Source organism: Anser brachyrhynchus (genome assembly GCF_964034855.1).
Source record: "Anser brachyrhynchus genome assembly, chromosome: 17".
NCBI lineage: Eukaryota > Metazoa > Chordata > Aves > Anseriformes > Anatidae > Anser > Anser brachyrhynchus.
In genome coordinates this window covers 16111121-16137033 of record NC_137710.1, presented here as the reverse complement: position 1 = coordinate 16137033, position 25913 = coordinate 16111121, and the positions used below count along the sequence as shown (strand labels likewise).

The 25913-nt window shown below is 41.8% G+C and overlaps 1 protein-coding gene across 1 annotated transcript in view; it reads right to left on the bottom strand.

The window, feature by feature from the left end:
* Positions 1-25913, bottom strand: part of MAJIN (membrane anchored junction protein) — a 121273-nt gene that overhangs the window by 81489 nt on the left and 13871 nt on the right. The window contains exons 5-12 of the mRNA XM_080559625.1: positions 23992-25530; positions 23523-23645; positions 19800-19845; positions 18019-18094; positions 14446-14571; positions 11852-11883; positions 10929-11038; positions 1179-1202 (exon numbers count right to left, since the gene is read on the bottom strand). Coding sequence (XP_080415751.1) covers positions 1179-1202; positions 10929-11038; positions 11852-11883; positions 14446-14571; positions 18019-18094; positions 19800-19845; positions 23523-23645; positions 23992-24071 — 617 coding nt within the window. The 5' untranslated portion in view covers positions 24072-25530. The remainder of the gene's footprint in view (positions 1-1178; positions 1203-10928; positions 11039-11851; positions 11884-14445; positions 14572-18018; positions 18095-19799; positions 19846-23522; positions 23646-23991; positions 25531-25913) is intronic.

Genomic DNA, 25913 nt, shown 5'->3' with positions numbered 1-25913 from the left:
GGCTTGGCTGTGGCCAGCGTCAGGTCCCTATTTGGGGGACCTTCTCTAACATGGGGCAGCTTCTGGGCTCTGCTCACAGAGGCCACCCCTGCAGCACCCCTGCTACCAAGGCCTTGCCACATAAACCCAGTACAGGAAGGAAAATTATCTTCAGTGACAGGCTGATGGTCTGTCAGTTCTCTTTCTTTCTTTGTTCAACTTCTACCAGTGCCCTTGGTAAGCAGAAAGGTGCATAGGCTGGACTCCAGTCATCCTGACCAGACAGCTGACTGTCAAAATTGAAGGCCTACGAGGTATTTGGATGAGTGCTGTAAATACAACCTATTTAACAGGTGTGTGACTGTGACACTTCCATACTCCTTCTGAATTGAAAGCCGATGTTGTAAAGTTAATGCTAAATGTACTTAGTAGACATAAGTTCTTCATATTTAAGAAGATCCTTCACTTTTTGAGATACATCCTAAAACACTGAGTGGGTTTGGATGCAAAATCATACACTGCTGATAAGCAGAACAAGAACCCTGGAGGAACATTTAGATTCTCCACAGTTCTCTAGCCAGCTGGGAACATCATGGTACTGAGAAAGTACAACAGCTACAGATACGTGTTTTTTTTTCCTAAGAATAATCTTTCTTCTTATTCTGAACACCAAAAGAAACCAAATGGAAAGCATGTAACAGATGCATCTCCTAAAAAAATGCACACAAGGGAGAGATCATCTGCCCACAATTTCATGCAGTACTCATGACATCTGGTCTTTTACTCATAAAAACAACAGTTTGTGACTGAACATCACTCTTGATATAACAGTGCCCTGACTAGTGCAAATGACAGGCACAAGTCATGGTGACATAAGCATCTTTTCTGGAGAAGGGTTACTCCCACGTTCTTCTCACCTGAATTGGTATTCACTGAACTGATGATTCACCATAATTGAAGTTGAATTGGGAATAGCTCAGGCTATGCCCTTCCACATTAGTTAATACAGGGTGAGGTTATGGTGATGTCTGCCATCTAACACAATTTCTAAGGACCCAGTAAGTTAACCTGGAGTTCCAGTGTTCAAGGGTTCTAATGTTTGGGAAATTCAGCTACCATCAAGGACGGAAGGCACTCTCAGGACAGTGATTATAGCAAAGTGAGGAACGAAAAAGCACATTTCAGAGGATGACTCTTACCCACCAAAAGAGCGTTTGAAATACCTAAAGAAAGAAAACAGAGAGGGCAGTGAGTAGATACCTGTCACTAGTACTAAAAAGGTGAGCTGAGAAAAAAGTGACACAAGTTTTAGAGATCACAGAATCACAGAATCGTCTAGGTTGGAAGAGACCTCCAAGATCACCTAGTCCAACCTCTGACCTAACACTAACAAGTCCTTCACTAAACCATACCACTAAGCTCTACATCTAAACGTCTTTTAAAGACCTCCAGGGATGTGACTCAACCACTTCCCTGGGCAGCCTATTCCAATGCCTAACAACCCTTTCAATAACGAAGTTTTTCCTAATATCCAACCTAAACCTCCCCTGGCGCAACTTTAGCCCATTCCCCCTTGTCCTGTCACCAGGCACGTGGGAGAATAGACCAACCCCCACCTCGCTACAGCCTCCTTTAAGGTACTATAGAGAGCGATAAGGTCGCCCCTGAGCCTCCTCTTCTCCAGGCTGAACAATCCCAGCTCCCTCAGCCGCTCCTCGTAAGACTTGTTCTTCAGACCCCTCACCAGCTTCGTTGCCCTTCTCTGGACTCTCTCGGAGCACCTCCATGTCCTCCTTGTAGCGAGGGGCCCAAAACTGAACACAGTACTCGAGGTGCAGCCTCACCAGAGCCGAGTACAGGGGCATAATCACTTCCCTAGACCTGCTGGCCACACTGCTTCTTATACAAGCCAGGATGCTGTTGGCCTTCTTGGCCACCTGAGCACACTGCTGGCTCATATTCAGCCGACTACCAACCAGTACTCCCAGGTCCTTCTCTGCCACGCAGCTTTCCAACCACTCATCTCCCAGCCTGTAGCTCTGCTTGGGTTTGTTGTGCCCCAGGTGCAGGACCCGGCACTTGGCCTTGTTGAACCTCATACAGTTGGCCTCAGCCCATCGGTCCAGCCTATCCAGATCCTCCTGCAGAGCCTTCCTACCCTCGAGCAGATCGACACATGCACCTAACTTGGTGTCATCTGCAAACTTACTGAGGGTGCACTCGATCCCCTCATCCAGATCATCAATAAAGATATTAAAGAGAACTAGCCCCAGTTCTGAGCCCTGGGGGACTCCACTAGTGACCGGCCTCCAACTGGATTTGGCTCCATTCACCACAACTCCTTGGGCCCTGCTACCCAGCCAGTTTTTAACCCAACGCAGCGTACGCCAGTCCAAGCCATGAGCAGCCAGTTTCTCAAGAAGAATGCTGTGGGAAACGGTGTCAAAAGCCTTACTGAATTCAAGGTAGACCCCATCCACAGCCTTTCCCTCATCCACCAAGCGCGTCACTTTGTCATAGGAGATCAGGTTCGTCAACCAGGACTTGCATTTCATAAACCAATGCTGACTGGGCCTGATCGCCTGGTTGCCCTGCAAGTGCCGCGTGATGACACTCAAGATAATCTGCTCCATGAGCTTCCCTGGCACTGAGGTCAAACTAACAGGCCTATAGTTTCTCGGCTCTACCCTCCGGCCCTTCTTGTAGATGGGCGTCACATTTGCTAGCCGCCAGTTGACTGGGACCTCCCCTGATAGCCAGGACTGCCAATAAATGATGGAAAGCAGCTTGGCCAGCTCCCCTGCCAGTTCCCTCAGTACCCTCGGGTGGATCCCATCCGGCCCCATCGACTTGCGTACATCCAAGTGCTGTAGCAGGTCGCCAAACATTTCCTCGTGGATTATGAGGGCCACATTCTGCTCCCCATCCTCTTCCACCAGCTCAGGGTACTGGGTATCCAGAGAACAACTGGTTTTGCCACTAAAGACTGAGGCAAAGAAGGCATTAAGCACCTCAGCCTTTTCCTCATCTCGTGTAACTAAGTTTCCCCCTGCATCCAGTAAAGGTTGGAGATTCTCCTTAGTCCTCCTTTTTGTGCTGATGTATTTATAAAAACACTTTTTGTTATCTTTAATGGCAGTAGCCAGATTGAGCTCCGGCCTTTCTAATTTTGTCCCTGCACAGCCTCGCAACATTCTTATAGTCCTCCTGAGTGGCCCGCCCTCTTTTCCAAAGATCATAAACCCTCTTTTTTCTCCTAAGCTCTAGCCACAACTCCCTCTTCAGCGAGGCCAGTCTTCTCCAGTGCCGGCTTGTCTTTGGGCACGTGGGGACAGACCTCTCCCGAGCCTTTAAGATTTCCTTCTTGAGGAGCGCCCAGCCTTCCTGGACTCCTCTGCCCTTCAGAACTGCCTCCCAAGGGACTTTGCCAACCAGTGTCCTGAACAGCTCAAAGTCAGCTCTCTGGAAGTCCACGACAGTGGTTTTACTGATCCCCTTCTTGACTTTGCCAAGAATAGAGAACTCTACCATTTCGTGGTCACTCTGCCCAAGACAGCTCCCGACTACCACATCTCCCACCAGTCCTTCTCTGTTTGTGAACAGAAAGTCTAGCAGGGCATCTCCCCTCTTAGGCTCACTAACCAGCTGCGTCAGGAAGCTATCTTCCACACTCTCCAGAAACCTCCTAAACTGCTTTCTCTGGGCTGTGTTGCATGTCCAGGATATGTCTGGGAAGTTGAAGTCCCCCACGAGAACAAGTGCTGATGATTTCGCAACTTCTGCCAGCTGCCTGTAGAACTCCTCATCTGTCTCCTCATCCTGGTTTGGCGGTCTATATCAGACCCCCACCAGGATGCTTGCCTTGTTGGCCTTCCCGCCGATCCTAACCCATAGGGACTCAACCTTATCATTCCCAGCCTCAAGTTCCACAACATCAAAACACTCTCTAATACAGAGAGCCACACCACCACCCCTTCTGTGCTGCCTGTCCCTTCTGAAGAGCCTATAGCCAGTCATTGCAGCACTCCAGTCACAAGAGTGGTCCCACCACGTTTCTGTGATGGCAACCAAGTCATTGCCTGCCTGCTGCATGATGGCTTCCTGTTCCTCTTGTTTTTTACTCATGCTGCGTGCATTAGTGTAGATGCACTTCAGTTGGGCCATTGCCTTCTCCCACGGCCTTGCCATTGTTCCCCCTGGCACACCTCTAACAAGCCTTATTTCAGCCCCATCCCCCTTCTTACCTAGTTTAAAGCCTTCTGAACGAGCCCTGCCAGCTCCTGGGCTAGGATCCGTTTTCCCCTTAGAGATAGGTGGGACCCATCTGCGGCCATCAGGTTGGGTGCCGAGTAAAGCGCCCCATGGTCAAAAAACCCAAAATTTCTGTGTTGGCACCAGCCTCTGATCACCTGTTTATCAGGTGGGCTTTCTGTGTCCTCTCTGAACCCCTCTCTGCCACTGTAGGGATGGACAAAAACACCACCTGTACTCCTGCTCCATCCACTAACCTTCTCAGTCCCCTAAAGTCCCGTTTGATAACCTTCAGGCTTCTCTCTTCAATATTACCACTGCCAGCCTGGACTATCAAAAGAGGATAGTAATCAGAGGGGCGAACCAGGTTAGGAAGCTTTCTGGCAATGTCCCTGACCCTGGCCCCAGGGAGGCAGCAGACTTCCCTACGGGTAGGGTCAGGCCGGCAAATAGGGCCCTCTGTTCCCCTGAGAAGGGAGTCGCCTACAACGATTATCCTTCTTTCTTTCTTGGTGGAGGCAGTCTTGAGGCATGGAGTCGACTTCCTCGCCTTAGGCATCCTCCTGGGTAGACTTTCTACCTCATCCTCACGCACTGGTCTCTCAAGCTCCAGGGCCTCAAATCTGTTGTGTAAGGGAATGTGGGAATGTGGGGACAGTAGGGGGGGGGCATTGCCTGCGAGGTCGAGCAGGGACCTGTCTCCATTCCTCCTCGACTCCTAGGTCCCCTCCCTCAGCCCAACAGCGAAAGGGCAGGGGGTCCACCCCCATTTGGGGTGTCTCACCCTGGTACCTCTCCTTCAGGCCTTGCAGGGAGTTGCTCCACCAGTCTATCTCCCGCTCACACTCCCTGATGGCCCTCAACCTATCCACCTCCTCCCTGAGCTCTGCCACCAGGCGGACCAGGTCATCCACCTGCTCACACCTCACACACACAGTATCTCTGCCTCTCTCTGATGGCAGCAACAGGCTCAGACACTCCCTGCATCCAGAGACCTGAACTGCCATATTTTTGAGCAGGCAGTCAGTCTGGGTGGTTACAGACTTTCCAGAGAGAGCTCTCTGCCTAGTGTAGACCATTGCGGCCTAGCTAGTGGTAGACAGCCAGTAGATGAGTTGTTCTTATGGGCGGGACGGAACGCTCTGCCCTGCCTGAGCGCGCCCTGCCTGCACACACTGCTGCGCAAACTGCCGTGCCCCACCCTTCTGACGCGCTCCGCCCTGTTTGACCCCCCTGGTCACCACGCTTCTGGTCGCTCGTGCTCCCTAGGGGCTGCTTTTGAACATCAGGGTAGAGGGGCGTTGCTGGTTCCGCCTACGCCTCGTCAGCCTCCCTTGTGAGGGCTGCCAGGTCCTGGAGGCTCCCTCGGCTGCATCAAGTGGTCTCAATGCCAGAAAAAAAGCCCTGCTCACCTCGATCCCCCGCTCTGCCGCAGAACGCGTCTGCCCCAGAGCTGATCGCCTCGGAGATAAGTAAGTCTGCCTCTTTTAGAGAAGTTCTTCTATACTGACTGCTCCCAAAGAGTAACAGGCATTCTCTTTACTATCTTGAAAAAGCTGACAAACTTGTCAAAAGTCCCTCTTCTGAAAGAATATTTGGGGCTTACAAAAAAGGTAAGGGTTGTTTCAATATCAGAGTTTAATCTGTGCAGGCTGAAGATAACCATGCAACCTGCTAACACCTGAAAATGCAAGCTATTGTATATCACTCCAGAAAAATTATGATTGTATTGCACCTTTGTGTGTGGAGAATGGTGTGGTGGAGTTCAGCTACCCATCAGAGTAAATCCACCACAGAGTTCCAAAAGGTTCTGGACATAGGAGCATCATGTTGTTACACAGAAACACATAGAAATCCAGGTATTTGATTCAAGTGTTCACCTCACAAGGAACAGTAGGAGCTGAATCTGTTCCTTTGATACTACCAGGCAAATTCCTTTGTGGACAATCCGATGAGGAAGTAGTTTACCTACTCTGAAAAGACTCCCCTAAGAGCATGGGATTAAGAAAGGCCAGGAAGGTGATAGTATGGCAGGAATTTGAACTAAATTTAGAATAAGTATCAGTATCCTGGAAATAGATCAAGTGCACTGTGACATTTAGAAGGATGTGGAACACATAACAGAAGGAAAATGGGAGTGTTAGGGAGGAACGTATTCCCTAAAGGGTGTGCCCAAAGGTAGCTCTGTAAAAGCAGCTTTTTTTGCAGACTGATTCTTGACGGCTAGGAGAGAGAGAATCTTCCCCTTCTGACAAGGTCTTTTGAGAACCATAGATTTAGGAAGCAACTGCTTCTAATTATTCCTTCTGGAATAATTACTTTGTAAACCTGACCGCTGATGACATAGTGAGAAAACTCGTGATACTGTTTAAAGAGGAAGTAGATGCCCACAAGGCCATCTACACAGAGTAGTGTGTGGTGACCAGTAAGTATTGACACTGAAGTCTGTATCAAGGTCAGCACCTACTGCAGGCCCATTATGCGGCCCTATATGAAGAGGCATCTGAGGTAAAAGAACACAACTAGAGTCTTGAAGTCAAGGTAAGGCATTCGTCAGGTTCATCTCTGAGAGGCTAAGCTTACCCCTATTGTTCTTAGTTTGAGAATCAGAAAAGCGCATGTAGTCTCTCTGTAAAACTCATCATGTGACTAATTTTCATAAGAAGCAATCAAAAATGTTCTCTATCACAGATGCAAGTGAAAAAAAAATTACCTGAAGGCACTTTTATGCTTGCCATTTTAAGAATCAAGGACTAAACAAATGCTGTTGCATCTTTCTGAGTATTCTGCAGCTTACCATTTCAAATCCATGCTTTGCTTTAATTATATGATGAACGTTCTCAGCTCCAGGTCTAAAAATAAACCAAATATTACAAAAAAGAAGCAAACATGTAAATAGCCACCTAGGTATGTTATTATAAACCTCTAGCCTATGATATATATACCCTTAATATATATTTGTACTCATATTTCAAATTTTCACTTAAAAAATGAAAATACGGATACATTACAGTAGAGAAGTTTTCCAGTAGAGAAGCTTTCTGCTTCTCTAGAAAAAACAAAAAGCACTTAAAGACAACAGAAGTGTTAAGTGGCATAGAAAAGGTGATGAGCAGTGAGTTCAGAAAGCTTGCAAATCATACAAGGTTATCGACATAAAGAAAAGGGATGACAGCAAAGAACCGTAGAAGGGTCCTACAAGACTTGTACATGGAGGAATACAATGGCAGAGAAAATTGTATAGAGAAGTATGAAGTGATGCATGTGGAGAAAAACAATCCGCTTTAAACTGATCAACATAGATAATACAAAATATTATCTATGGAGATAATTAATAATTACATTTCTATCCCTATTAGGGGATAGAAATTCTGACAGCTGAACACTTGGTAGTACCCTCAAAAAAAAAAATCCAAAGTTAGGAAAAGGGAGGAATTACTAGCAAAAGAACAGAAAACAAAATTGAAAAATGGGATTATGGCACTGTACAAAGGCAAGGCTCTCCCACACCTCAAGAATACTATGTGCTGGCTTGGTCCCCCAGCATTAGATGGGGAATCTGGAGAGTTCCTCCTTTTCTGTAAGTTGGAAAGGCTCAGAGAAGAGGAACAAAAGCTATCAAACATACAGAATCATTTTTCTTTGAGGAACAACTGAGCAGACAAATAAGACTTAACAGACGGGAAAAGAGAAAGTATTAGAGAGGATAAGAATTTTACAAAGTCCAAGTAAGGAGAGGAGAGTGGAAAGGGACTTAGCATTCACCGTCTCTCCAGCACAAGAGACATGCCAATTGAATTAATGGGAACTAGGCTCAAAATGAGCAAGTGAAGGAGACTTTTCATTCCAACAGTAGATGACCAGTGGAACTCCTTGACTAACAAGTCCCAAGACCTTTAAAATATGAGTAAAAAATGGACGTGGCTGCAAAGGGAGACTGTAAAATTGCATATAGGAAGAGGGATCCTCTGAGGGTTATTAACTTGACAAACTGCATTAGCTTCAGGAAAGTCTCTAAACTGACAACACTTAAAGACTGGGAGAGTATTTAGAAGGTACCACAGACATTTGCTCTGTTCCTCTTCTTACCTGGATATCTATTTCTGGCACATGCTAAAGACAGGAAATTAGACAGACCCTTGGTCTGAACTACTGGGTGGGTTCCCAGGTTAAGATCTTTTATTTCCATAATCTTTTTCTTAAGGCACATACAGTATCCCCTCCCACAAAACAAAAATCTCAAATTGACAAATTGAGAGATGGGTTTGTCAAAATAGTTGACAAATCATAATTTTTTCTTTCTTGTAGTTTAACTACAACCAAACTTGGGGAAGCAGGGGTCTATATATGACTTAAGTACAGAATTGTACATTTTATTCAGGTAAGAGGGTCTGCATTGCATTCATTTGCAGATCTGCAGAGTTGTTGTGAGACACTGTGCATAATGGGCTGCCCAGGGAGGTGGTTGAGTCACCATCCCTGGAGGTCTTTAAAAGACGTTTAGATGTAGCCCTTAGTGATATGGTTTAGTGTAGGACTTGTTAGTGTTAGGGCAGAGGTTGGACTAGGTGATCTTGGAGGTCTCTTCCAACCTAGACGATTCTGTGATAATTTTGGTGTCACCACTTTAAAAGAGATAGAAGTATGGAATGCTGTTCAGAGAAGTGCAGTGTTTTTAGGAAGGGAGAAATAACTTAACACATGAGGTTTAAAACACCTTGTCTAAGAAGTAAAAAAAAATCAAGAGCTGGTATGATTGCAGTGGAAAAACACCTTCCTAGGGTAGGAAACACTCAGAATGAATAAGCAATTCAGTCCAACAAAGTAATCAGAAAAAATGGTAAATGACTTGAAGTCAACGCCTCACCAATTTCGTTTTGAAATAATAAATAGACTTTAAAATGATTAATTGTTTTAAAGTTCTTCTGCAATAGTGTAACTGTTGGGTCAAGATACAGGATTAAGAGGAAACTGCCAGATAATGAAATAACTACTTCTGAGTATGTATTTTATGGTAAAGGTCAGAAACGGCTATTGAATCCACTTCTGATTCTACAGAAATGAATCTACAACTCACATGTTGGCTAAAAGAGTTTAAAAAGTATTCTAGATCCTGCTCTCATTCTTCACAAATTTGCAACAGTTATTATCTCTAGAAACACTTGGGCAAAAAAAAATGAAAGGATTACTTTTGAATGAACAGGAAAAGAACTGGCTTCAGTCTTCACCTGTTCTAATTTCTGCATGAAACAAATTTGGAAATTGGTTAGACTATACAGTAAAAAGGGAAATGATTTGACATGGTCTGTAAGCTACCAAGGAAGGAGAAAGGTGAGCATAAACACCAGATTCCAACACTGGATTTGGGATAGTCTGTCATGTATTTGCAAATATTAAGTGCAGGCACTATTTTATTTTTAAAGCTAAACTCTAGATAATAAGGTGATATATTTTAGAGAGTAAAGAAGCTTTCTAGACTATTAATATTGTGCCTGTCTCTGAAAGACAGTAAAGAATTGAGTTTGAGATTAGCCATGGTGAACCAGTGTTGCACCTTGTCGTCAAGGAGGCCAACAACATCCTGAGCTGCATTAGGTGGAATGTTACCAGCAGGTGGACGGAGGTGGTTCTTTATTTTTACTCAGGACTTATGCGGCCACATCTGTGTGCTGTGTTCTGTCTGGGCTCCCCAGGAGAAGACTTGGACTCACTGGGGCAAGTCCAGCAAAGGACCACAAAGATGATTACAGGACTGTAGATCTTTTCATATGATGACAGGCAGACAGAGCTGTGACTGTTTAGCCTGGAGAAGGCCCAGGGTGGGATCTTATCAACATATGCTTGTTGAGAGGGAATGAAGAAGAGGAAGCTGTACTCTCTTCAGTAGTGTACAATGACAGAACAAAAGGCAATGCGCACAAACTGAAAAATGTGAAATTGATATGAATGTAAGAAAAAAAACTTTTTTGTGTGTGCAGTTGTGGTCAAGCACTGGAATCAGTTGCCCAGGGAAGTCGTGGAATCTCCACCCCTGGACTTATTCAAAACCTCACTGGACACGGTCCTGGGCAACCAGCTCTAGCTGACCATTGGACCATGGACTAGGCAGTCTCAAACATCCCTTCCAACCTTCAATCATTCTGTGAAATCCAGAGATATAGACACATTTTGGAATAACCATCAGTAGTTCAGTTACCAAGCAATCTGAACTGAAAGATGTGTGCAAACACAACACATGTACATTCTGTGAGACTTTAAAGCACTTTGAAAATAATAAGCTCAAATGTGTTTTGCCATCAATCTTAGGCTGAGAGGCAGCATTCATTAGCTGACTCACAGAAACAGAATAGAAAATTGTTCCCAGTTTTCCCCTTGTCATTTTTGGCTCAGGTGTGCAAGCCAATACAATGTTTTGTGTAGTTTCTTAATTCTCATCCCTCTGTAATTTTATATACAACATTAAGACAAAGGAGTTAAAGGGGAAGATTTATGTCCCCTATTAAATGGCATTGGAACCTGAAAGCATATGATAAGTCTTCTCCAAATAAGGGCAATACTGCTTAAATTCTTTCATCTAGGAAGAAAATGAAAAAGAACAATGGGGCAAAGGGCTACACAGCAATGACGTATGAGGATGGTCAATGGCACATGAAAAATATTTACATACACCCTGGAAGAATATTTTGTAGTCAACTGACCTGTTGATACATGACTTTGGGTATGAGGTCTCTGCTTGACCTTCAAGTCTTCTCCTCTTCACTGTTTCTTCGATTTCAGTACTTTCTGACATCTCATTTCTTCTCTTGACCTTCAAAACATTGCAAACTTTGCATTGGTAACATTTGATTTTGACTTGTCTATTTTATAACAAAATTCAAAGTAAATATACATTTAAATTTAGCAAAATTGTTCACATATATGTAATGAAAACAAAAAGATTCATGAATAAACTACTAGCTTCTTTATTCAAAGGGTTGATAAGCAGAGAGGACATCCAGAAAATTATGCTCAACAGTTTTAAGCTCAAAATTGTGCTTTCAGGGCATCATATTTTCTCTGTCTTTAGAAGAGTGCCTTGATTTTAGTAGGAGTGTAGTTCTAACAGAGATAGTGGGATTTCTTTGGGAGAATTTGGACAGGACATCTTCACTAACTTCATCTTCAGATACATATCCATATTGAAAACAAACCCATCCTGAGCTCTCATTAAACAAAAGCATTCCAAATTAGCTTAACTTTCTTGTTTATGACATATACACTACTTAGGAAACAATTATTCAGAAATGACCTCATACAGACTTTTACATTGAGGATATTGGACAGGTCAGTTCAGACTTGTAGAAAGTACACTTAACTAAAGCCAGGAAGGTGCTAAGGTCCTGAGGCAGGACTTCATTTAAAGTCCACTGGAATTAACGTAAGTATTTCACCTGACTTGAATGGTTTTAGCTGAGAATTGAATGCCAATTGAAATTGCCTGACTGGTACCTAGGAATTGGAGAACTATAGAATTGCCTATATTTAAATACTTTTGGCTGTAATTTGGAATTTCTCTCTATATATATATTCTGCTTCTACAGACTGTTTAAAATATAATTCAAAACACACACACACAACTTACAAGTTCATAACTGTCATTGTTTACTTCTTTACCTGTAACAGAGGAATTACAAAATTTGGTGAATATTTACACTGGAGTTTCTTTAACCAACTTAAAAGTAAATTTTTGCATTGTACCTCACTTTCTGAGAACAAGGCAGACTGTGCTGAACTTGCATATGATATGCTGAAATTGAAAAACTGTAAATACAACTCTAGAACAGCTGTAGAATTAGAATTCCTGCCAATGAATGTCACACGTTGATGGCAATGGGGACAATTGTTATTCTTGAAAAAGTGAAAGAAGCCTTCAGAAGAGAAGAATGAACTTTAGAACTGTTAGCGTCACACTGTGATCTGGCATCAGATAGAAGATGCAAGGACATCTGGAGCATAGGCTCCAGAAAATATTGACCATCTGACCTCTTATGCATGAGATCCATACATAGTTTCCTGAAGAAAAATCCCCGTGAACAGAAACCAGAAACATTGGTGCCTGAAATTTACGGCATGTTATGCTGCACATATTTTTATAATAGAAATGTTGTACAAATATCTGGGGAGGGCAGTTAAATACTGGAGTAAGTAAGGTGTACAGGGAAGTGAGAGAGTTCTCCATGTTTAGAAGTTTTTACATCAAAACATGTTATGTTTGGCAGGGGATGTTACAACACAAGCAAATGAGTGAGACTAAGAGATTACTATTTCATTTTATAAATGAAAGAAGACTAGAATATCTAATTAGCAGTTGTAAGACAAAAAAAGGAAGCTTTCCTTGGGGACCAGTAACAAGTTAGAACAAGAAACTGTAAGAATAAACACTATTTTTTCACAACAGAGAAGGATAAATGTTAAGTCCCACACAGACCTTAGTTGGGGCCTGAGCCTGTTCAGTGAATTCGTAGAAAATGTGGAAAATGAGACACTCGTGAGGTGACAACATTTACTAGTTAAACAAAAGACATTTCCATTATTACTATCATTATTCAGAGAAACAAAAGCATTCTTTCTTTATAAAAACAACAACAAAGAATGTGATGAAATGGCAGGTGGAGTTCAATGTCAGCAAGCATTGTAAAGTACAAGGAATTAAAAAATGCTGTCCATATGCAGTACTGGCTCCAACCCAGTTACTGACATTACGCAGTGAATGTTGGGAGCCACTGGTCATTACTTCATAAAAATACTAGCTGAAAAGTCAGCAGTGGCTGAAAAGGCAAATAGAAATCCAGTAAATTATAGCAAAGTAAAACAAAACAAAAGAGAATACATCGTTATTCCCAATTTCAAATCTATAGTACAGTCATACTGAATGCAGTTTTGCTCCCCCTACTTTAAAGATATGGTAGACATGAAGGGCAGAGCAGAACAAGGTATTGAAAAGCTTCTGTTCAAGGACGTCTAAGCACACCTGAACTTTTCAGTTTCGAACAGAACATAACTGAAAAGTCATAGGATATGAATTCATGATGAGAACACAGAAAGGGAAGGTGAATTGTTATTATTGCGCTTACCTCGAATAAGAAGAAAGGGGCATGAAATGCAATGATCTAGCAGCAAGTGTAAAAACAACCAGCAGGACTTTTTCAGGCAGTGCACCCTGAAATTCATTGTATGTGATGCTGCAGTGCCAAAATGGAAAAGAAGGTTCCAAAAGCAACTTTGTAAGTTCAGGGAAAAACAGTTCATGAGAACAAATAGAGAGAGAAATTGACTTGTAAAGCCTTTCCAGTGTGAATTGATGGAGACTGGTGAGCTGTCCTGCAAAAAGTATTTTTGTATGCACGGGGATTTATATACTAACCCAAAGCATCTGTTATCAACCACACTCAAAGGCTAAATTCTGGCTAGCTGGATCTTCAGGCTGAGCCAGGAAGGTTATTCATACAGCTTCAGACTTGCTCCTCTGAGCCTTCAATATGTTTTGTACTGTGGTAGTTGATGCTTTCCATGAACCTGTGACAGGGTATGTCATTCCTGTCATTTTGGAATGGGACAATATTTGTTCAACAACTCAACAGTTTTAAAAAGACCTTCAGCTTCACCATGATTTTTAAATATGTCCTCAACACTTTTGAGGATAAGAAGGAAATTCACTGGAGAAGTTTCAGGATCTGCTTTATCATCTGGGAGTCCCAGAGTTAGCGAAAAACTATCCCAAGATACTTAGCTTCTTAAAATCAGCATGAGATAACACAAAAGAGAAAAGCAGCCTGCAGCAGCGATTCTAGAAGCATTATTGTAGAAAAGTGAAAGCTAGAGGCAGCTTCCTAAGCTTTTTTTTTCTGATGGGAAAAGGTGAAGAGGGATTTATCAGTGAAGACAGAAGTATTTACCTTCTGAGTATGCCATGGGCAAGATCTCCAGAGAATTATTTTTTTTTCTGCAGATGCTGCTAGAAGACTTCCTGTTCATATGCCTATAACTGAGCTGGCAAACATCATATGTAGATGTATATATCTGAAAGCTGCAGCAGAATTACTTCACCAGTGTTTCAATGAAAAAGCTAACTTCAGAGTAGAAAAGTATATTTTTATTTAAGAGCAATAATGGCACCATGCTGCAACATACTCATTTGTTTCCCAAAATTATCCAAACATAACCATACAGACTTACCAAAAGATAAATTTTGCTGAAATGAGTTGAGTTCTAGATACATAGTACAAATGTAGGGATAAGGCAAAAGATGTACATTTTTGTGTTTGAATCTCATTTTTGATACTCTCTCCCATTTACGCAAATCTGAGAATGATGTTAAGACTTATGAACCTAGCACTAACATTTTAAAAGTACAGGAGTCCTGAGAATGCCTTACAAGCTTCAAAAATCATACTATACTGAACACATGTATAAAGCAGCAAATACAATCTGTGGGTACTAACTTTGTGAAAAAACACTAGTAACACGTAACAAAAAACACTCATCCAGGTGATACTCTTCCATCAGTAGCTTGTATTAATATGTTGTGTTTCCTTAACTGTATTTGGCTCAAGTCCTGACATTCTCCCTCAAGCAACAACATGCCAGGCTCTTCCAACCCTACGAATAAAACCTAATCAGCATTCCTAACTATAAGGTAATTATTTTAGAAATCAAAAGGGACTAGGATTCATATGAGTAGCATCACTACATCTACTTCATAGTTCAAAGTGAGGAAAAAGAAAAGATAACTGACATGACAGCCAGCACCTATGAGCTCATACATGCAAGATTGTGTGGTTCTAGACAGCAATTTCCTTACATGCTTCTGATACAAAGAAGAAACAGATAAAATGAACATTTTTAGCCTATTTGCTAGCTGAAACTAACATCCTGAGGAGTGGAGATGGAGACCAAGATTTGCCTAAATGAAACACTTACACGATCAGTTCCTTTAAGGTATGAAATCGCTCACTTGAGTTTTTCTTCAAGGACTTCCACAGCTGGTGATTAACTACAAGTTATGCTGCAGCTAGGAGTTCTACACATAACTACAGGATTATCTACAGGATAATCTAACACAGTAGCCCTCTGAGATTGCACTTGTCATCAAGGACAGTGCTAGCGTGTAATGTGGATGGGCTTCCAAGTTCTAGAATATAAATGTGTGAATCAAAGACTCCTCAAGCATGCAAGCAAGGCTAGCTGGGCTTTACTGAAGTAAACCAACAATAAGGCTAGATTTTTTTATCTACAGATCCTAGATGAGGAGAGCTACCCTCTGTGATCCCAGTTATGTTGTTTCAAAAGTCTGGGCAACTTGGGAAAGATTTATGTTCCCACTAGTATTACCAAATAATGCTCTTCACGTACCTCAGTCATGCAGCTGGACTTTATCAAAGTGTCAAACATGGCATACAAACAATTCCAGAATGGTATCTGAATGTGCAGGTTTAATTTCACACCAATGCTTGCATAAGTCTCAGGAACACATTACCCTTACAGAATCTTGCACAAATTGACCATACAAACGAGATCTAATCCCACACTCTGCTGTCAAAAAATGACTGTCACAAAATAAAAGCCATTTAATGAAGAGATGAGCTGAAGAACATCTTGGCAAAGGTTAGAAATTGATCCCTACAGACAGAACAAAATGAGTAAGAGACACACACACACACACCCCTCAGAGTGCACAGAGGCTGTTAAAAAGCCCCATGAGCAAACACCATCACTTAGACTTTTAGAAGCAGTTCTTAGGAGCAACAATCAAATGATCATGTCTGTCAAAATGGAGATAAAGAGTACATAACCTGCAGCAACTTCTGGGTGATATCCATCAGATTTGACATGGCTATGGAAAGTTGCATGAGAAGTGCTGTTGAAATGGTTGTGTGGTTAACATTTATCAAACAATAATTTGCTAGTTAATCATCATTCTGTCTCAGCTTTCCAAAACCATGGGGATTTTCAAGAAACTGGTGGAAGACCTTTTATCAGTTCATATATCCATGAAATACGAATGTGAATAAACAGAAACTACAGCTAACATCCTCTGTGAAAACCATGTATTCTAGTTCCAATAAAAATGTCTCAAGAATTCTGCATCTCAAGAAAATTCAGAGAACTGAAGGAACGGCAGACAATTTGTATTTCTTTCAGTATTTCATGTCTGATGATGCTCTTGGCTACTTTATCTTCTTGGCAGTAACAGGACTAAGTTGTGATCATGTGTATCAGGTTCTGACAGAGAAAAAGACGATGATCTCACTTTTGCCTGCTCATATGAAGTGTGGCAATACTGCAGTCTTCTAAGACTGAAATGGAATGCCTTGAAGGCAGAAACACATGGGTGTTCATTATTTGTGGGCATCCAGAACTATAGGAGGTGATGCCAAAGGCCATAATGTCATTCAAAAATTGACTCACCTTAGGATCAAAAAAAATTTTTCATTAAATTGACTTACTTTTATTTTAAACAAGAGCAACAGGACTTCTTTTTTTTTTTAAACCAAACCAACTAGAATAGAAACATTAATTAATGCTTGTCATTTAATTATTGTCAATTTAAATGTATAAGATGTGGAATACGCAGCAGACATAGCTAAATTATATCAAGTTGTGCAAGAAAGAAATAAAGGCTAGTGCACTCTGATGAAAAAAAAAATCTAAAAGAAGAAGGAGCCTCTAGTTGAGCTGCTAGCCAGAATAATCCAGTCTCAAGTGCTTCAGAATTTACATACCAAAATCGAAATCCCCAGGAAATAACACTCAACAAAACCAGTACATGTGAATATTCTAATATTAACTTCTATATGCCTATACTCTGCAATGGCATAGAGTTTTTACATTATTTTCTGATAGCAAATCAGGCTGAGCCACTAAATGCCTCTGTAAACTTCAGGGAAGAAGGAAAAAATCTGGTCGCTGGTCACAAAGGAATAAATAGGATGAGCAAAATAAGATGAATTCATTTGTTCTAGTTTTATTTCTATACTTCAAAGCTTATATTGAAGATGTGAACAGAATAACTGGATGACAACCCTATAGGTATAATGTGTTCAAAACCCAATCTAGTCTTCCAGCTATCTCAGATCTACCTCTAACTCATAATTACCTCTCCTTGTAAAACTCACTCCACAGGTATTTTTCACTTCTCTCAGCTCTCAGTGGGTATGCAAGCATATACTCACATTTGCACCCTCCCAAGAAACAGCTTTTGTATTAAACGTTCATCTAGGCAACGTAAGAATTCATGAGAACACTACCCTATTCTCCTGAGGTCAAGCTCAAACTTCTTCCTGAACAGACTGAAGCCAGCTTTACAGAAGCAATCCTCCCTCAGAATCCCATGACTGTGATTTAATTCTAATGTACCTTACCAGAAAACTACTGTAGTCTTTTCTACCAGTGAGCCAAAGTTTCTGAGTCTGTAAGGAACGTTTTACATTTCATTAACAGTTTTAAACAATGCACTAGCTTTGTTTGCAACTGCATTTGGTGAGTTTACTATGACTTCATATATATGCTTTTGTTTTGTCTGACTAGATCTGACTTGGAATGCAAGATCATTAATCTAAAAACAATGCAAAACACCCTTCTGAAATCAATTCTTTGGTGAAGGCAACAACTGAGGTGAGTCCTCGGCTAACATGAAGTTGTGAAGCTCAAAGTAACTAAAGATCTGCAAAGTACTGTATGTGAATGCTGAATTAAGTAATGCCCAACATATTCATTGAATCATTTATTTTTATGAGGCTGAAAGGATACAGGGAAAGACAGTGAAGTGGTCTGTAGAAAATGGATGTAAATTGTCAAGATTTCCAAGGATTACTCGAATTGCTTCCTGGAGATAGAGAAGATGGAAAAAAAAAAAAAGGAGGGAAAAACATTAACAATATAACCACAATTCCATTGTGAAGTACAGTTTCAAGGAGTGGGAAAAATTTAAAATAACCTTACAGTTTGCATGAGTTGTGGAAAGCACATTCTAGATACATACAGCTTTGCTTATCCTTTTCCCCTTCTTCTCCCCACTCCCTCTGTTTCACCTTGAGTGCACTGCAGTAACACTAATAGAAGTTGACGTGAATGAACATCTTCTTAAATTAACATAGAAACACTTGTTTTTCTGAAGAACATGGGCTTTTAAATTTACGAAGTTTCCTTTTTTCAGCAAAACACATTCGGTATTTATTTATTTCAAAAATAAGAATATTCCTCTTTCTCTGAATGCTGAACCAATTCAACTTAGAGAAGAGGAAACTAAGGGATGACCTCACTGCTATTGACAGCTTCCTCATGAAGGGGAGCAGAGGGGCAGGCACTGATCTCTTCTCTCTGATCACAGCGACAGGACCTACGGGAACTGCATGGAGCTGTGACAGGGGAGGTTCAGGTTGGATACAAGGTAAAGATTCTTCACTGAGAGTGTGGTCAAGCACTGAACAATGTTCCCCAGGGAAGTGGTCATGGACCCAGGCCTGTCTGTATTCAGGCAGTGTTTGGACAATGCTCTTAGATGTATAGTTTAACTATTAGTTTGCACTATGTGGAATCAGAAGTTAGGCTTGATGATCCTTGTGCATCCCTTCCAACTCAGGATATTCTATGATTCTAGTTGTAACAATTCATTTACAGAGAAACTGTAATTCAGCCCCAACAAAATCCTGTTTTACAAAAAGAAAGCTTTTTTTTTTGGTATTATTGTTAATTATTTTTCAAAGACAACAAATAATAATTTTCCATATCAAAATCAGCAAATTGTCTTCAACAATATTTACAATACTATTACCATACTCTGAAGATTTTTTAAATTAAGTAATAGGAGTATTTTTTAAGTAAGCAACATATTTGCCTCATTTCCTTGGGAATGAAAGGGTCTTTCTTCTGTCTCTAATAGGGAAAAGATGAGGAGATCTCATCAGCTATGACCAAGCATGGTTGCAAAGTAATGGCATCAATACAAGAACATCCACTGGTTGCACTGGCTCCACAGTTACGACAAAAGCACATGCAATTTAGCATTAGGAAGAAAACACTCTGTCAATCCAGTTTTGCCACATGCAAACAAAGCACATGCAATTTAGCATTAGAAAGAAAGCACTCTGTCAATCTAGTTTTGCCACAGCTCCTTAAAAAACAGGAGTGTTTCACAGCTAATGAAGCCTAAGAAGTTAAAAGTAGTGGTCAGGTCCTACACCAAGAGTGAAACCATGGGAAAATTCTACTTCAGAATGAATCTGAACAGGAATCAGAACGGAATGGTGTGTAACTGGCTCCACAAACATGAGTTTCCATTTATCCAATTCATTAGATTATTTGAAATATTTCAAATAAAAGCATTATTCTTTTTTTTTCCAGGCCAATTGTGCATTTTGATGAAATTATTTGAAGTATTTTTTCACCCTTGTACTTTCCCAAGTTCTCCATTATTCTATTTAGAAATGTTTCATTTAACATGATGTTCACAGCCCCGTAATGAATAAAAGATTTACACAGCTGAACATTCAGCTAAGGCCCCATGGACCTGCTTTATATCCTAGTCCTACCTCTAACTCCTTGACAGCACTTTCAGTGTTATCTAGTTCAGAAGCACTGTGAAACAAACAGAGAGAATTAGTCCCACCCCAGTCACAAAACAATGGAATTACATTCATTGGCAGAGTTCAAATGACAACAAAACATCATGAATAAGGCATATTCTCACTACATAGAGGAAATACTTAGCAGGAATTTGAATTCTTAAAATATTGTTCTTAAAAATTCTATTATTTCAGAAGGATTGTTTCTTTTGATTTGTGTCCATTTGTATACTGTGTGCACATAGAACAAATAAGAGGTCAGATCTTTTCAGTCAATCCCCACTAACTATTATGATTTCTTTTCGACAAGGTGGCCTCAAACTAACACTTCTGTCTTCCAACCTATCAATTATCCATTCTACATTCTAGTCAAGAGACAAAAAGAAGCCATCAGAACTTGTCCCTTAATTCCATCCACAATGCAGAACCGTTGAAGAAATGGGCTTTGCATCACTGAAGTAGGGCCGTTTGATGCTGGTAATTGTGTACTGCCTACATCAGACTTTGCTCTCACAATGTTAAACACATTTTTTGTAAACTATCTTCTCAAACGTTGCTTGCTGCTAGGTATCAGCCAACAATAAAATATACAGTGAGAAATAAGGTCTTTAAAAAAATCAGAATCCATTAAAAAGTAAACAAATCACATAATTGTTACTTGGAAATAAGTAAATTAAGTGGAATATAAGTAATCATGGCATGCAAGTATTCTCTGATTTATGGTTTGGTAGTGCAGTCATTTTTATATCTAACACATTCAGGGTCCCTAGTCAGAACTTGGTCAGAGATGAGAACTTTCCTTCCTCTTCAGAAATGCTCTCTCCTTGTTTGACACTAACAAGTTAATGAAAGGAATTGCACAACATGCCACAATAGGAGGAAATTGATATCACCCATCCAAGTCTTACACTGTGGTCATGATGACTTCATTAAGCAGCAGAAAAATGAAAGATTCAGTAAGGAATTACGTCATGGTGATGAGGAGAAAAAGGTGAAAGAAGTGGAAGAAAGCAAGGAACATTCCAGGGTCTCCTGGCACAGGTGTCAGACTTGCTATCTGATTGCAGGGGATTCATTTGGCTGGATTTGGGGGCACCTGGGAAGGGGTGATTTTCTTTTTAAGCGTGGAATGCAGAGATGCAAAAATGGAGTCATCTTTCTGACTTTAAAGAAAGAAAGAACCTTTATTGTTACCTCATTTTCCCTAGGTATTTAGAAGACTTTCAGTGAAGATGACTTCACACTAGCAAAAGCCTGCACATGTCACAATCAGGTCTGTGATCAGCTGGGATCAACTCTTTCAAGTTTCTGTTGGAAATCTATCCTGAGAGTGGTCACAATCTTATTGCGGGGAAAACGAGTTTCACTTCCCAAATCCCAAGGCTGGCTGATAATGTTTCTCTGAACATGACTATATATGCATGTAGGAGTTACAATTTTACATTTTACTCTCTTTTATGAATTAGGAATGAATCAGATGCTTTGCTATCACTTCATTTCAGTGTGGCAAAGAAGGACACTGTGGCAAGGGCTGTATATCTTCCACAGACATCTCTTGTCCCTGGTGCATGAATATGGTGACTTTCACAGCAAAGAGACAGTGAAGAAAAAAGATTTTTGAGTTGTTTCTCATGTTTCTCATCCAGCTTCAGAGCTACATTCAGAATCTCTGCCAGGTATTAAAGATCTTGAAAATAGTCCAAATTTAATTCAAGAAACATCTGCAAAAGGAGTTCTGCCTTCTGAAGAGGAAGATCACAGGTGCTCTGAGCTACTGCTAGATCAGATACACTGATTATTCTCTCCAGTGCTTAAAGGCAAGATCATCTAATTCATAACACATTAAGTCTTCTTCAGCCTAATAACAGTTACTTCCTGAATAAAACCAGGCTCTGGCAATGTCTTTGTGTATATGATTACCCAAGGAAATTCACTTTTGTTGAGAAAACCACTCTTATAGACAGAAACTCAAGGGAGTTGTTCCATATGGAATTTTAGCCCTGCTGCATAAAAACAGGTTTTTTATGATGGCACAGGGCTTCTCTGTTTCTTTGATGCAAGCATATCTGCTGATCCAAAAGGACCTCAGTCTTAGTTCCTGTATGCTTGTCATCATCTGGAAAGAGATATAATCTCAACAGTTTTACAAGACTTTCCAAAAGCCTTTGAGGGCATCACCCTTGAACTGCTGTCTGTTGATGATCACAGCCTTGAAGGATGTACACAAAGAGACAGATTATGCTAATAGAGCCACTGGTTTTGCTTATTTTAATTTTATTAATGTTTATGAATACTAACATTTATACTAACATTTATACTAACATACTAAACTATTAATATAGTTTATCAGAAGTTGACAGTAACAAAGTATAAAGTTTCAGACCAAGTTTCAGATATACAGAACACTCCTGTGGCAGAACACAATCTATAAACACCTGGTTTTGAATGCTATTCTTAAACCTGAGCAGTAGTATCTCCTTTTGCCAGAACAGCTTAAACTTCTATGATGATTAGAGCCCACAGCCTCAAGGACTGAGTCCCCTCTCAAATTAAAACCTCCAAAAACTTCTTGAGTGGGTTGGTCAAGGCTTTGTTCACTCACAAAAGGATCTGTTTATCATATCTGCATGTCTAAATTAGCAAACACAAGCAGATTCCTCCAAGGCAATAGCCTCAGGGAATATTATTTTTTCACCTTTTAAAGATCAACCTCCTTTCTTGTTTTACATCTTCCCCATCTGACCAGACTAATCAGCACACTGCGATTAAGTTACTTTGCTGTCTAGTAACTGTAACTTCCTATTTGAGGCTTACCACACAACCATTACCTCCCACAACTCTTATTCATTCATTATCCTCTGCACACCCAAAGGCTATTTTCCTTTCTCTTCCTTGAATGCCAGCAACACTGACAGACTAAAATACTGTCCTTTCACTACCATTTCTCAGGCTTGTCACTACGATACCTTCTATAAATTGAGAGAAGCAGTTATCAAAGAAGTCCTCCTCAGTTCCTCTACCTGCAGGAAAGGCATGCTGTTGTTTCAAAACAACAAGTTTGTCTTAAACATTTGAAATAAGAGTGGCAGTGGAAAGGGAACCTTCAGAGAAAAAAATCCTGAGAGTAAAAGAAACTACTCCCAGGTGCCAGGGAGAGTTTCTAAAGACTGTGCATATATCTACGAGTGCATTATTGCAAGACCAGCAAAAGGCAATTTGCTAACAACTGACAGCCTAATAAATAAGTACACATTGAGTATGGAGCTCCAAGGTTCTACAGCTTCTAAATTTGATTCTATGATTCTGCAGTGGGTAATATTGGTGGTAGGGGGACAGTTGGACCAGATGATCTTGGAGATCTTTTCCAACCTTAATGATTTTATGATTCTAAATTAAAAACAAAATTTCAAAACACTGGCAGTAAAAATAGACTATTTTTCCAATGAGGCAAGAAATCCATACAGGGAAATGAAATACAATATTTTTTATGGCTCATGTTACTCTCCCATGCCAATGCTCAGTGTGTACAACAAACTAAAGCGCAACAGCAGCTTTTAAGTGACAACTTTCATAGTGAAAGAAGGCAAGAAATGAGGAGCCCCCAAAATTTGTATTGACATTCTCATATTAACTCAGTTCTACAAATGATTATCAAGCTGCAGGTTGACTTTTCAGCTTTAACTTTCTTACCTTTTGAAGCTACCATAACGGATTTTAAACTTATACACAAGTCTGCCTGCATGAAGAAACCTTGTTTCAGGCAACAGATATGTAAATGGTTTTAATGACATATTTTTCTTCCTCAGTGTACACCTAGGGAAGCAAAAGAATTAAAGGTAAATTATTAAAACCCTTAACCAGATTTCATTCTGTCACAGTATAAGAAAAGATTACATGCAACTAGTGGGGACGGGAGGAAGAGGGAGTCTGGCAAAGGGCAGGAGCATGGAAGGACAGCCCAGCACTGGAGGTGGTTCTGGAGCAAAGCCTTCTAGTGGAAGGAAGGGGCCTGCGGAAGATGCCAAGCCCAAAGCCCTCCTGCCTGCTGAGAGGGGAGACACCATCGCCCTCCTCCTCCTCACCCTCCCTGCTGGCCTGCTAGGTGAACAGGGTGTCACAGGCCCCTTGGGCAACCCTGACGCGGGGACACCACCTCCACCTGTCCTGCCAAGAGAGTTTTCCGCAGGGGACAGGGGCTGACAGCCTGCTCCCGGGTGCCAGAGGCCTATCAGGCACCATGCCGGCTCTGGGCCAGCAGCGGAGTGAGGGGGCTGTCTGCCCTGGGAGGGGCTGCGCGGTGCCCACCCGTGCCGTCGCCTCGGAGAGCAGAGTAGAGACCGAAGCACCCGGCCCGGCAGCCCCCCTCAAGTGCCAGCAGGCCTCTTCGCCGCCGCCTGCCCCAGCGCCACCTCGGCCGCAGCGTTCGCTGAACGGGAGGAGCCGCCCGCAGCGGCCCGGACCGGCCCTTCGCAGCGGCGGGTCGGAACTGCGGCCGGAGAGGAGCGGGCGCTGGGGCCGCCTCCCGGCGTGAGGTTCCACACGAGGAGACGATGAGCGGCGCCTGGCAGGACGGCCGACCCGCGCCGCCCCGGGACACCGGCCCGCTGGCAGCCCGCCCCACGAGATGGTTGTCGCGGGAGTGTCAAGGGGAAGCGGTGAGGCGCCTGGCAACGCTGTCCCCGTGGCGCATAGCAGGGAAGCCGCAGGAGACGTCTGAGTTGCCTCGGGGGAGGCTCGGGGTCACTTCCCAGCCGCAGCACCTCCTCTTCCCTTTCTCCCTGTCTCCTCTGCCTTGCCACAGAGTCCGGGCTCTGGGTCAGCTGGGCTGGCTCTGGCCTCAGCTCCAGTTCCCTCACAGCCACATCATGTTCTGCACTGGTTGCAGATGCTGCTGAATTTCAGAGCCAGTGGCATTTTGCTACTGGAAGCAGTTGCTTGTAGCAGTTTGTGTTCCAGTGTGAAACAAAAGCATCAGAGGAGTTGTTGCCCCTTTATCTTGTGCCAGGTCTTAAAACCATTTTCAAAGGAGTGTGGGTTCTGCCTAGGTTTCTCAATGCAACATTAACTCTGGTGCCTAATGACAAACCCTTGACAGCAGCTCTGCCCTTTCTCTTCTAAATTTCAATGATGTCAGTTTTGTCTTTTGTTTTAGGAACTCTTCATGCAAAGATTCCCAGGTATTTTTTCATTCCTCCAATAAACAGAGTGTGCTTCCTTGGAGGGTGACAAAAATGCTACAGCAGAAGTCTTGTCTCATCAGGTTTTTTATTTTGTTTTGTTTTGTTTTAAGGGAAATGACCACTCGAGCCTTTCTGACAACCATGTTTTACAGACACAACTGAAAAGCTGTAATAACCAATGACCTAACAAAGCAATGATCAAAAAAGGAAATACTTATTACCCCATGAAAGCCTACAGGTTATATTTGTAGGAAAAACAAAGACCAGATTAGTTTTCTGTATGTTTCAAGAGAACGCACATGCCAAAAAGGTACAGTAGAAATACAGAGTAATCTCCTTTAAAAATCAGATCCAAAAGTAGTCCTCTGGAGAAGTTTGTGTTTGCTTCCCTCCTGGGGAAACTGCCTAGGCATAGTGAAAGCAGACTGCAAATGTACCAGGGAGTGGCTAGTGTGAATGCAGGAAGGTTTATTCTCCATCCTATGCTCACAAGCTGTGTGCCCCAAAACCTGTTCTCACTAAAAAAAAAAAAAAAAAAAAGATAGTGATAGTGTTCATTTCAATCTATACACATACACAGAATGAGAAGGTCTTAAGCTTCTGGAATAACAATTTGCATTTAGTTATCAAAAAGACCTGTACAATCTTAACAGAATCAGTAGACAGTCATAAAAACTTGCTACTCTCCAACCATTACACAAGGAGACTTTATTAAGGTTAGTAAAGTACTCCAAGATCATCTAGTTCACCTGTCCCCCTACCACCAGTATCACCCACTAAACCATATCCCTAAGCACCACGTCCAACCTTTCCTTAAACACCCCCAGGGACGGTGAATCCACCACCTTCCTGGGCAACCTGTTCCAATGCCTCACTGCTCTTTCTGAGAAGAAATGTCTCC